General features: G+C 46.5%; 1 protein-coding gene across 1 annotated transcript in view; it reads left to right on the forward strand.

Annotated features, from left to right (window-relative positions):
• The window catches only part of NRDC (nardilysin convertase), a 67,448-nt gene that overhangs the window by 52,341 nt on the left and 2,735 nt on the right, over nucleotides 1–12,372 (forward strand). The window contains 7 exon segments of the mRNA XM_074221454.1: nucleotides 583–687; nucleotides 2,653–2,776; nucleotides 3,303–3,389; nucleotides 3,861–3,980; nucleotides 9,867–9,918; nucleotides 10,606–10,756; nucleotides 12,192–12,319. Coding sequence (XP_074077555.1) covers nucleotides 583–687; nucleotides 2,653–2,776; nucleotides 3,303–3,389; nucleotides 3,861–3,980; nucleotides 9,867–9,918; nucleotides 10,606–10,756; nucleotides 12,192–12,319 — 767 coding nt within the window.

Consider the following 12,372-nt stretch of genomic DNA (forward strand, 5'->3'; position numbering starts at 1 on the left):
AGAGGCTGTTTGAGTGTGGGGAGCAGCATGGAGGCTGGAAAAGGAGGAGGGGGCTGGGCTAGGAAGGAAGCTGAGTTTACAAAGGAGCTTCTGCTCTTAATTGAGGAAAGTGATTTGATGGGACCTATGTGTTATGAGAGAGAGACAGACAGGCACACGAGACAGGCAGAGCAAGTGGGTGAGTTCATCAGATTCAAGGCTAGGTGAGCAAATTTTCTTTGATCTTAATTTGTTGGGGGACCTGAATACAACTATTTTGGAATTATGCATAGTGACTAAACAGTCTGTACCTTTTGACCCAGCTGCACACCATGCTAGGTACAGTCTGTACCCTAAATATGCCCAAAAAAGAGGACAAGATCCTTGATGTACAAGAATGATTAATAGCAGCTCTTTATGTGGGAGAATACTGAAAACCAAGAGCATGGCCAGCAGTTAAGGATGGGCAGAGGTTTGCTCTGGAGGTCAAGGCTTGGGAGTGTTGAGCCTTCCTGGAGTTGGCCAGAGATGCTGATGGGAATTTCCTGATGGTAGGAAGACTGGTGGGATGTCTTGGTAGTAAAGAATGCTGCTTGTCCACAGACAGATCCAGTTGAGTATGTGGAAAACATGTGTGAGAACATGCAGCTCTACCCCTTGCAGGACTTCCTCACCGGTGACCAGCTTCTGTTTGAATATAAACCAGAGGTATGTTTTCTGCTTGGTGTGGGATGAGGCAGGGAGAGAAGGGAGGGAGGAAGGGAAGGGGAAGAAAAGAGGGGCCAATCAGAGAGAAACAAATAGGATTTTGGTTGTTGCTGCTGTTCATAAGACTTTGAAAGGCTTTCTTTTATCAACATTTGTGTATTATTTTATAAGAAGTTAGCTCCCCCCCCCATCAAGTCCTTTTCCAGTGTTTTGCTGAGTTCTGAGAGGTCCCTGGGTTCTCCCTAGCTCCCCTAGAACTGGGTCTTGGAAAGGGAGGTGGATCTGTCATTCAGGAACCACTTGAGTTGAGTTGAGATGGGTTGCAGGCACTCATGAGGATGTGGCCTAGAGAAGGCCTCTGCTCAGGGGAGTCTCATCAACAAAGTCAAGGCCCCTTGGAGGCCTGACTATGAAAAAAAGTCAAGTCTTTCCCCCCATCTTCTCATCCATTTACAAAGGCATAATAAGTAAAGTATTTGACTCAGGCTGTGTCTGCCAATAGCTTTAGTTCACAGAATAGTTTTACGTCCTTTTTCAAAACTTCCACAATCCTCTACAATTGAAATTGAATGAAATTGTACTTTGAGGAAATCAGAGGTTTAACCTAGTAAAACTATTCATAGCAAGTCCTCTAGATACTAACTGCTACCCCCCCCCGGGGGAGGGGGGAGTCCTGCACACAGTGGTCTTCTTGTGGATGATGGGGAACTGCCTGAAGAGAAGTCCAGAGCCACAGCTGGATGTCTGTCTCACCCCCACATCCCTATGGCTGAGGGTGCAATGAAAGCTTGCTGGTCCTTGTCTTCTTGGTGCTAGCTCCATTCTTCTTTAGAAAAGTGTTTTTATGTTGCCAGTGATGTTTTGTTTTCCAGGCTTACCTACAAAAGTCTGTCTTACCCTCAAAGTTCTAGGAGACCCAGATCCCTTTGAAGAGTGGGCATTATAGTTGGTCACTCCAGAATGGGAAATGTTGATTTAATTTCTGTTGCCTCATGGGTTATCAGATTTTGTGGGCTAGCTGGGGAACCTTAATTACCACTTAAATCATTACTTATATGGGAAAATGAACTCTGACTACTCATTACCAGCTTATAAAGGAGTTTTTGACAAGCTGGACCCTGTACTTTTGGTCTAGATTAATTGTATCATCATTTGTAAAAAGTCTATCATTGATTTCATATGTCTAGGTAGTTTTGACTCCAGGACCTCTTGGCCCATCCCAATCTGTCTCTTCTCAGAGGGGCCTGGGGCACGAAGGAGAGATAATAGGCTAGAGCCCTAGAATGTGGGTCAGCATGGGTGGAGCCAAGTCTGGCCCTGAGGCCAGTAGGCTTCTCCTACATCATCATTACCTGGTAGGCAACCAGCATTTCTTACTGTTGGCAGGGAGGAAAGCAAAGGTAGTTTTCAACATTCACTTTTTTGTAAGGCTTTGGGTTCCAACATTTCTCTCTTTTTTTCCCCCTCTCCTTTACAGCAAGTAATCTGATATAGATTAGACAAGTATTAGACAAGTCTTAATCCTATTTCCATATTAGTCATGTTGTGAAAGAAGAATCAGTACAAAATGGGGGAAAACCATGAGAAGGAAAAAGTCAACAAATCATAAACATAAAATAGATTTTTAAAAATTGAAAATAGTAAGCTTTGATCTGCATTCAGACTCCATAGTTCTTTCTCTGGATGTGGATGGGATTTTCATTCTGAGACCTTTGGAATTGTCCTTGATCATTTTCCCACTGAGAAGAGTGAAATCTGTCATCATTGTTTGTCACATCACATTGCTCTGTGTACAGTGATCTGTTTCTTTTCACTCAGCATCTGTTCACGCAAGTCTCTCCAGGCTAGATAGATAAGCAGAGGTTTGGGAACGTTACATGGGCTCATGAGTTTTGGGGAGCTTGCTGGTTAGCATTAATAGAGTATCTTGGATTGAAAGAGTTTTATTTGTTTTTGTTGTTGTAGGTTATTACTGATGCCCTTAATCAGCTAATCCCACAAAAAGCCAACCTTGTCTTGCTGTCTGCTGCTAACGAGGGAAAGTGTGACCTCAGGGAAAAGTGGTTTGGGACTCACTACAGTGTAGAAGGTAATGTGGCCTGCTGTCTGAAGATAAAGCTAAACAGGTTCTTCATTCTCCCTTTTCTCATAGACAGTTATCTTATTTTAGGTCTGAAGGGTTGTTCTTGTTTTAGAACCTTCTTGCAGACTCTTCACCCGATGGCTTTCCCCTTCTCTTATCTCAGCCTGGGCCACATTGCAGCAGTGGCTCCCACCCCTGTAGGAGACCACCCCTGGCACTGGTGGGCGCTCCGAGTGATGACATGTGGCTGTCGGTGGCATTCTTTCATTTGTGTACCTGTCTCCTGGGTTATCCCCCTATCCACATATAAGAAAACATTCTTTCAACATTGGTGGGGGAAGTTCTGCTCCTCTAGGCCTCTGGCCAGTTGACTTACTACTGAAATGGAAGTGAGGATTGCTGGGAATTGAGTGGGAAAGAGAAAGGAAGGCTCAGGGAAGACTGCTTTGTATCTGAGGCAGAGAAAGACATACACACTCTCCAAGGGTTCCTGAATCTCCTCATTTCTTTCATCTGCCTTTTACCTTTACAGATATCGAACAAAAATGGGCTGACCTGTGGGCGAGTGACTTTGAATTAAATCCAGATTTGCATCTTCCTGCTGAAAATAAATATATAGGTGAGTGAGGTGGAATCACTTGTACTGTATGTTTGAACTTCTAGCATTGTCACCTAAGAATGGCCTGCATTGCAGTGATTGACTCCCCAGACTCAAAGGGAGCTGGGCAAGACTTTGTCCCACCCCAGCCCAGGCCTCCATTTCTTCGGCCCCAGCTCTGACTCATTGTGCACATGGTATTCAGCCTCTTGTTTCCTGTGTTCCAATGCCACCTGTTTCTTTAGGACTTCGAAGTGTTGCTGAGTGTTTCTTTCGCTGCTGCCTCATTGAAGTGTCTCTAGGGTTAGGTTTAGGAGCCCAGGGGTTCAGGCTCCATTAAGTCACAGGTCAAGGATGCCTCCCCAGGCCTCCCGACAAGTCACAGGTCCTGACCAGGCCCCAGTGTTGTGCTGTAAAGATGTTCCTGTCCAATTGAGATGGATCCTATCGAAAGGAATGATAAGTGGTTCCCCCCCCTTTTTTTTCTGTTAGCCACGGACTTTACGCTGAAACCTTTTGATTGCCCTGAAACGGAGTATCCTGTCAAGATCATGAACACAGCCCAGGGCTGCCTGTGGTACAAGAAAGACAACAAATTCAAAATCCCCAAAGGTAACGTGCTTTCTGCTTAGGTTTGGGACTTCTGAGAGGAGGCAAAGTTTTCAGTTTTACAGGGACCCCAACCTTCCTTTTGATGACCCACCCACCCTCATTGCAGTCTACTTTACTTCCCATTCTTCTCTCTCCTCCTGTCCCCCTCCATCCCACAAATAACCAACTGACCAAAACATCAACCAATTCTACTTTTTCCTTAGGATTTGAATTCCAGTAGGAAATCTGGTCTTTTGCTGTTATTACTGTTGATTAGATAGCATCCAACCTTTGCCTAAATATCAAGTTAAAGAAAATTAAATCAAACTTTAGTGCCTGAATATTTTTGATTTCATCACTTTCATTTCCTCTTTTAAAAATTATTATAATTGGGGCGGCTAGGTGGCACAGTGTATAAAGCACCAGCCCTGGAGTCAGGAGTACCTGGGTTCAAATCCGGTCTCAGACATTTAATAATTACCTAGCTGTGTGGCCTTGGGCAAGCCGCTTAACCCCACTGCCTTGCAAAAACCTAAAAAAAAAAAAATTATTATAAAACAAATTATCTTGATTACCAAATAATTATGAAATAAAATGAGTATTTGATACCAAATAAAAAATCATTTCCATAAGCAAAATAGAAGTGAAAGAGGATTATATATATGAAACCAGGCATTTCTCTGAAGTATAGCTAGGCCTTGATTTTAATCTATCAGTCAGCAAGTATTAAGTACCTCCTGTATGCAGAGCACTGGGCTGGACCCATACAGGCTTCTTTTTTTGTTTTTGTTTATTGGTTTTTGCAAGGCAATGGGGTTAAGTGTCTTAAGACCACACAGCTAGGTAATTATTAAGTGTCTGAGGCCGGATTTGAACTCAAGTACTCCTTGACTCCAGGGCTGGTGCTCTCTATCCACAGCGCCACCTAGCCGCCCCCCACAGAGGCTTCTTGCAGAAGATGGCACTGGAGCTATCCCTGAAGCTTGGAGGAAACCAGGAAGTCCACCATTAGTCAATCTTTCAATTATCAATCATCTGTTATATGCTAGGGGCTGAGAATATGAATTAAAAAAAACCCAAAACAGGCACTGCTATTGTGAACTCTTAGCTATAGGGTAAATTACACATAATATTTTAATTTATTTAATTCCAACTACTTTATGGTAGTTTTCAACAATCATTTTTTTTTGCAAGATTTTGAGTTTTCATTTTTCTCCCTCCTCCCCCTCCCCTGACAGAATGCAATCTAATATGAGCTATACATGTAAAACCATGCTAGACATATTAATCACACATGTAACTTTCAGTGTTGTTTTATTTATCTATTTCTGGCTTTTCTCTTGTTCTGTGCATTTAAAAAAATGCTTCAGAGACTCTCTTTTCTCTTTTTTCCCCTCCAACTGTTTCACTAACCTCTTTCATTCCACAGCCTCATCCCATTTAAAACAAGATAAAACACAGATCTTATAACAAATATGCATAATCAAGCAAAATGAATTCCTCCATTGGCTATGTCCAAAAATGTCTGTCATTCTTCATTTTGAGTTTTTTACCTCTTTGCCACTCAGCCATGCTTCTTGGCCTCCCTTAATTTACTTTCCCACTCTCCCCACTGGTTCTTCTAAACCTTGCTTTCCTTCTGCATGGTTTTCTGTTGCCCTCCTTCCACTTTCTCCTTGCCTTATATTGTATAGAAAAAACAGAGGCCATTTGCTGTGAGCGCCTTCTCCTCTCTTCATTTTCTATCACTCAGGTCCCTTGTTCACTCCTGTCTAACACAGAGCTGGCCTTACTCATCAAAGTCAAAACTTCTGCTGGCATAAGTGCTTGCATTGCATCCGAGCTCTTTCAGGCCATGGTCTCCTCAGCCACCCCTACTTTGTCACTTATTTTCAATGTCCCTCACTACTGACTTTTTCCTACTTTCTTACAAACATGCTCATTTCCTCCATCCTGAGAAAACCTTCCTCACATGAGCCTTCTACCCCTGCTATCATCCTATATGTCCACCTGGAAAAGATCATCCTCACCCGGTGCCTCCCCTTCTCTCTCCTCAGAGGTAACTAGGTGGTGCAGTGGATACATCAGTGGCTTTGGAGTTGGGAGGAGGGGAGTTGGAACATAGCCTCAGACACTAGCTGTGTGACCTTGGGCAGGTCACTTAACCCTGCTTACCTCGCATCCAGGGCCATCTCCTGTCATCCTGATTCATATCTGGCCACCCAGATGGCTCTGGAGGAGAAAATGAGGCTGGTGACTTAGCACAGCCCCCCCCCCCCCCACTCATGTGCTTGTCCTCCCTGGTCGTAATGGTCATCTTCAGGAATGAAGGACAAATGTTGATCCCTTACAATCTGACCTTATGCTCCCCAAATTGCTCTGTCCAAAGTAACATGATTTCCTGGCTGACAAATAGTTGTCATCCTCCTTGACCTCTGCAGTCCCTTCTGCTTCTTCTACCACTTTGATTGCTCTTTTTGTGTCCGCCTTTGCCAGATTCTCCTCCAGATCACAACCTCAGATTGAAAATGTCCCTCAAGTGTCTATCCCAAATTTTGTTCTAGGTCCTTTTTCTCTTCTTCTATATTGCTTCACTTGTTGATCTCATCAGCACCCAAAGACTGATTGACTGTATCTTGGTAGATAATTCTGAAATCTCTTCCTTCCCCAATCTCTCTACTGATTTCTAATTTTTATTTGTCTTATAGACATTTGAACGTGGATGTATGGTAGAGATCTTAAATGCAGTGTGTCCAACCAGAAGTCTGTATCTTTTCCTCTAAATCTTCCCCATCTCCTAGCTTCTCTTTTAATGTGGAGGGCAACATCATCTCCCTAGTCCCTCAGGCTCAACCCAGGAGTCTTCTTGGACTGCTCATTCTTTCACCTTCCACCTCCAAGCTGTTGCCAGGCTTTGTGGCTTCTTTCTAGTACATTGTCCCCGGATCCTGCCCCATGTGCACCTCACATCTGGACTTTGGCAGTAGCTGCTGGGGAAGGGGTGGGGGTCTCTCCTGTTTCAAGTCTCTGCCCACCAACCTGATTTTCCGAAAGTTCAGATCTGACCATGTTGCCCTGCTACTCAATAAACTCCAGTAGCTCCTTGGGCTTAGCACATTGTAGGCACTTAATAAATGTTTATTGATTGATTCCTTCATTTAGCAGGGCTCTGGAATTTTGCCTGAACTAGTGAAGGAAATGGAAAACCACTCTGATATCTTTGCCAATTGGAGTCATGAACAATCATATACTACTGATCACTAACTTGTATTTATTTATTTATTTATCTATCTATTTATTATTATTATTATTTTATTTTATTTCTTTGCAAGGCAGTGGGGTTAAGTGGCTTGCCCAAGGCCACACAGCTAGGTAATTATTAAGTGTCTGAGGCTGGACTTGAACTCAAGTCCTCCTCACTTCAGGGCTGGTGCTCTATCCACTGAGCCACATAGCTGCCTCCATGGATCACTTTTAACACCTTTTCAAGAGTATCAAGCCCATGGCCTCAGACATTTAATAATAATTACCTAGCTGTGTGGCCGTGGGCAAGCCACTTAACCCCACTGCCTTGCACAAAAAAAAAAAGTATCAGTCCTTAAAGTAAGGACAGTAAATGAGCTGTCAGACATGCTTGCTGTTTAGTCATTGGACAGAAGGGTTGGTAGGTCTTGGGAGGTGCTCTGTCTGCACCCCCTGCCTTGGACAGTGTCTCAAGGTCCACCACTCTGCTTGCTCAGAAGCCGCAGGAGCTGGGTGCTCTCGGGCTAGTTATTTTGCCTCAAGCCTCTTCCCTTGTTCAGTGGAGGGCAGTGTTTCAGATGCCTTGTGATATCCTGGGAATGGCCCCGAGACTGATTTGGTGAGAGGAGGAGTGTAAGATTTATCTGGGAAGTCCTTAGTGCCCCCCTGAAGGGTGCCATGCCTGGGCATGGATGGAAGAGGTAAGAGAGCAGGAGGAAGTGAAGGCAGTTGGGAGGCCATGGAAATGGTCTCCAGGACACCATTTTCATCATTTGTTCAGGGGTTGGGAGGCAAAAGGAAGGAAACTCATTTTCCATTGGAAATGTGCTCAGGTTGCCAGAAATTGTTTGGAGAACCTTCCAAGGACTTTTCGGGAATATTTCCCCCTGCCTGTTTGCCTGTCATTGGAGTAACTAGAGATGGGCAGCAGGAAGGGGCTACTGTGGGGAGGGGCCTGAGAAATGGATTGAGGAAGTAAACAAAGGCTGCTGAGGAAACAAATTGTTTTCAGATGGTTTCCTTTCAGTTGGCTGGAATCCAGCCCAGAGTTTGCTGCTCCTGAGAGAATTGAGCCTATTATTCACGTGACTTCTTTGGGGGGGGAAAAAAAACACAAGAAATCAGGTTACTCTAAAGTTACTTGTTTTCATTGTAGAGGCTTTAAACATCTTCCAATTGAAAAACAACAAATTTCTGGATCTGTTTCTACAGTGTCTCCTTAGTTGAGAAAGAGAAACTTGAAGCTGCTCATGTTTACAATTGAGCATTACCTTGACCATTTCAGAGTTTTTGGTCCTGTTTCAGCCTACTTTGTGTCTGATGCCCCTCCAGGAAGGGAGCAGGAGAGGCCTAAAACAGATTCCTTCTCTGAATCATATCTTTATTTTTTTTTTTATTTTTTTTATTTTTTAGGTTTTTGCAAGGCAAATGGGGTTAAGTGGCTTGCCCAAGGCCACACAGCTAGGTAATTATTAAGTGTCTGAGGCCGGATTTGAACCCAGGTACATCTGACTCCAGGGCCGGTGCTTTATCCACTGCGCCACCTAGCTGCCCCTGAATCATATCTTTAAATAAAATAAGGCATAGGGTTATACCCAACCAGTGCTAGTGAAACAGATTGATTCAAAGGTCCCAGACTCTACCTTTAGAACTTTTGACCTATAATTGATTCCTTGTTCCTATTTTTTGTTGTATTAAAGGAACATTATTAATAAATGTTATTAGCAAATTGAAGCTGGGCACCTTTCATAATGTTCTACTGCTTTCATTATTACTTGTCCCCTTGATTGAAAATTTGTTCATAAGCCTGAACTGTAGAAAGGTAGACTAGAGCCAGTGTATGCAAGGTTTGAAATGCCAGATAGCAGGTGGGAAGTGTGAGGCAAGGGTGGAAGCTGGGTTGTGGAAGGCCCGTTGAGAGTGCAGCAAGGGACATGATGGGGTTTATTGCCTTTGGATGGTGAAGCTACCTCTCCACACTCTTGTCTCTTGAAGGATGTCCACCTGAGCCTCAGGGAAGAGCCTTTCTCCTGTTGAGCTAGGACGCTGGGGTCATTTGTGTGGATAACCTCAGTATTTCTGTGATTCGGTTCATCTCTTGCTTTTGACTCTAGACATGAGACAAGGCACTCACACTTACTGTGATAGAACACTGGTTCTGTCTTTTATAGACAGTTCAGGGACTCAGTGATTCTTTGCCACCTTCAACATAAGCAGAAGGACCAAGGTTTCTGTTGGATTTTACTTGGTTTCATGAGCCTAAGACTTTGGCAGCTGGGAATGAGCCCTCTATGTTGGAGCTCAGTGTGGTGGGCAGGACAACTTGGGCGTCAATCCTTTGGGACCCTTTTCAGCTTCAGGATTCTCATAATGTTCATAGCCTCAAAGACCCTTGAGATGTTGGCTAGAATCTGCTCCCTTCCCTGCTTCCTCTCTTTCCTCCTCCTCTGCTGGAGCTGCCACCGCCACCACCCAAAATACTGGAGTTTGTTCTTTGTTGGCATAAATTTGGAGGCTCCAGGATTCCCTCTGAGACCTGACGTTGGAGCATGGCCAACCACAAGTCTTAAAATGGGGATGCTCGATCATTTGGTATTGTTGAGAATCATCTGGAGTCTCCAAGCAGTTCTTCGTGACTGATATGATCTTCATCTTTCCTTTCAGCCTATATCCGCTTTCACCTCATCTCACCCTTGATCCAGAGGTCGGCTTCCAAGTAAGCCTGCTGCTTTTTTCCTGGGGGTGGGGTAAGGAGGGGGGCTGGATGTGTTTCATCTGATTAATAAGAGCACATGACCATGGTCTGTGGAGAACTGGAAGCGCTGATTCTAAGGACAGAGTCAGGATGCCCTTTAAAAGTAGCCTGCCTTGGTCAGTGAGTCCTTCTGTGGTTGGCACCTGCCAAAGTGGGCCTTGTTTTAGTTCACTCAGGAGCCTGGGACGGCCTGCTGCAGCCACAGTTCCCAAGGGGCCTCTTGCCGGGTTGTGGTGGGTCGGAGGCTCTTAAGATCCTCTGCCCAGGGAACATTTAAAATTGATTGCCCTCTGAGGTGGGTGTTCGTTCCTGCCCAGCTGGCGTTTGTCCCTCCATCCTAGAGGGCAGATTGTTGACAAAAATATACTTCATCTAAAAGTTCAAAAAAGAATAGAATGTAGTAGATATTAAGGGAGATGTGACTGGATAAATAAAGGCCTGTCTGGAGGCCAGGGTGAAGGTATCTGAGCCTCTTCCCTCTTTGGGCAATATGGTCATGGCTGGGACCTCTCAGACCTCGGTGACTTGGTTGGAGCCATAGGAGCAATGGCCTTGCCAGTCTTTGTGTGGCAGCCAGTGAGCCTGCTGATCTGTCCCCCCACCCGGCGGAGGCTGACCTAGCTCCCATGTCCCTTTGTGCCCCTCTAGTGTGGTGCTCTTCGACATCTTTGTGAACATCCTCACCCACAACCTGGCTGAGCCTGCATACGAAGCAGACGTGGCCCAGCTGGAGTACAAGCTGGTGGCCGACGAGCACGGCTTGATCGTGCGGGTGAAGGGGTTCAACCACAAGCTACCTGTGCGTACCTGGGGCGCTGGGGGGGTAGGGGGCCTGAGGGAGACCAGAATTTTTGGCCACTGAGTGAGGCTAGTGAAGAATGAGATGATGATCTGTGGGGACCAGGGGAGGGGGAGGGGGTGAAAGAGGAGCGTCAGAGGCACACCAGCATATGGGGAGGGGCTTGCTCTTGGTCCTACAGCTCAGCTCCATCCTGGGGGCTGGGGGCAAGAAGAAAACTTGTGAAGTGAAACTAGAACCTAGGCCTCCCTGTGCTCCAGGCCTTGTCCTCTTCTCCCGCTGTGGGCAGTGGGTTGGGCAGCACCTTGGCCTCCTGTGTGGCTGGACGGCAGGAGGCAGGAGGCCCGCACCAGGGGAGCAAGAGGACCAGAAGAAGGGGAGGCCTTGGACAGTCTGTGTGGGTCGATGGAGTGGGGGGGGGGGGGAGCAAGTGGAGAGGAGGAGGGGAAGCTGTGAATTGAGATGGATCATCTTGGGAGCAACAGGGCCAGGCCCTGTGCCAAGTCCTAGGGGTCACAGAGAGGCACATGCCCACCCCTGCCCTCCAGACACTTCATGGCCTGAGCTCTCTCCAAGGGGGTTGAGGGGCAGAGGAGCAGCAAGGACCAGCAAGGGAGGAAGGGCTGAGTGGATTGTCAGCTGTAGGAGGGAGGGGGCTGCAGTTGGAGTTGTCCTGTGGCTTTTAGTCCCCATTTCTTGTTGCTGACTCTGCTGGGAATCAGAAGGGAGTGAGACCTTCCTCGTAGGGGGCAGTTCTGGGCCCTTTGGCTTCTCTCACCTGACCTTGTACTCTCACCAGGCTAAGGTTTGGGTTTAAAAAACAAAACCCCAGACCCCTGAAGGAGCAGACATGCCCCTGGCTGGGGGTGGGGAGGGCTTTCATCCTTCTGGCAAGAAAGTATGGAGGAAATCTGGGGCAGAAAATGCATTGGGTGGGTGGCAAGGAGCCCCAAAGACCACCACTGGTGACCCTGAGCAAGTCTGCCAGGCCCTGGGGGTGCCAAGGACCTTGGCAAGTAGGCCTGGCCCTGCCTGGCCCTCCTGATGGTAGAACAGGTGGGTAGCCTTTTTTCTTCCAATAACTATTTGGCTATTTTTAACCCTATCAAACTTAGAAGTTGGCCTGCTGTATTTGGTCACCATTTAATTCACCCCTAAAAAGCTCCTATATTTATTGAATTTCAAGTCCTGCCTGTAGTTGCCATGGCTGTGGCCGACCCCACAAGTGAAAGCATTGGAGAGCCCCCAGCCCTGTTGTAGAAGTGGAGAGGGCAGTTTGAGGATGGACTGGTTCTGCACAGATGGGGCACAATTGAAGGGGTGGGGGGTGGCAGCTGCTTGCCGGCTGTTGGGGTGGGTGCAGAGGGTGACCAGCATGGCTTGGGGCCCCCTCCAGCTTACCAACGGGCCTGGGCCATGGTTGTCCCTCTCACAGCTGCTGTTTCAGCTCATCATCGACTACTTGGCTGACTTCGATTCGACACCCGCGGTCTTTGGGATGATCACCGAGCAGCTGAAGAAGACCTACTTCAACATCCTCATTAAGCCGGAGACACTGGCCAAGTAGGACCTCCAGGCTGGGCTGGGGGAGGGTCCTGACTGGGCCGTGGCCCCCG

The sequence above is a fragment of the Macrotis lagotis genome, chromosome 2 (genome assembly GCF_037893015.1).
Source record: "Macrotis lagotis isolate mMagLag1 chromosome 2, bilby.v1.9.chrom.fasta, whole genome shotgun sequence".
Classification (NCBI taxonomy): Eukaryota; Metazoa; Chordata; class Mammalia; order Peramelemorphia; family Peramelidae; genus Macrotis; species Macrotis lagotis.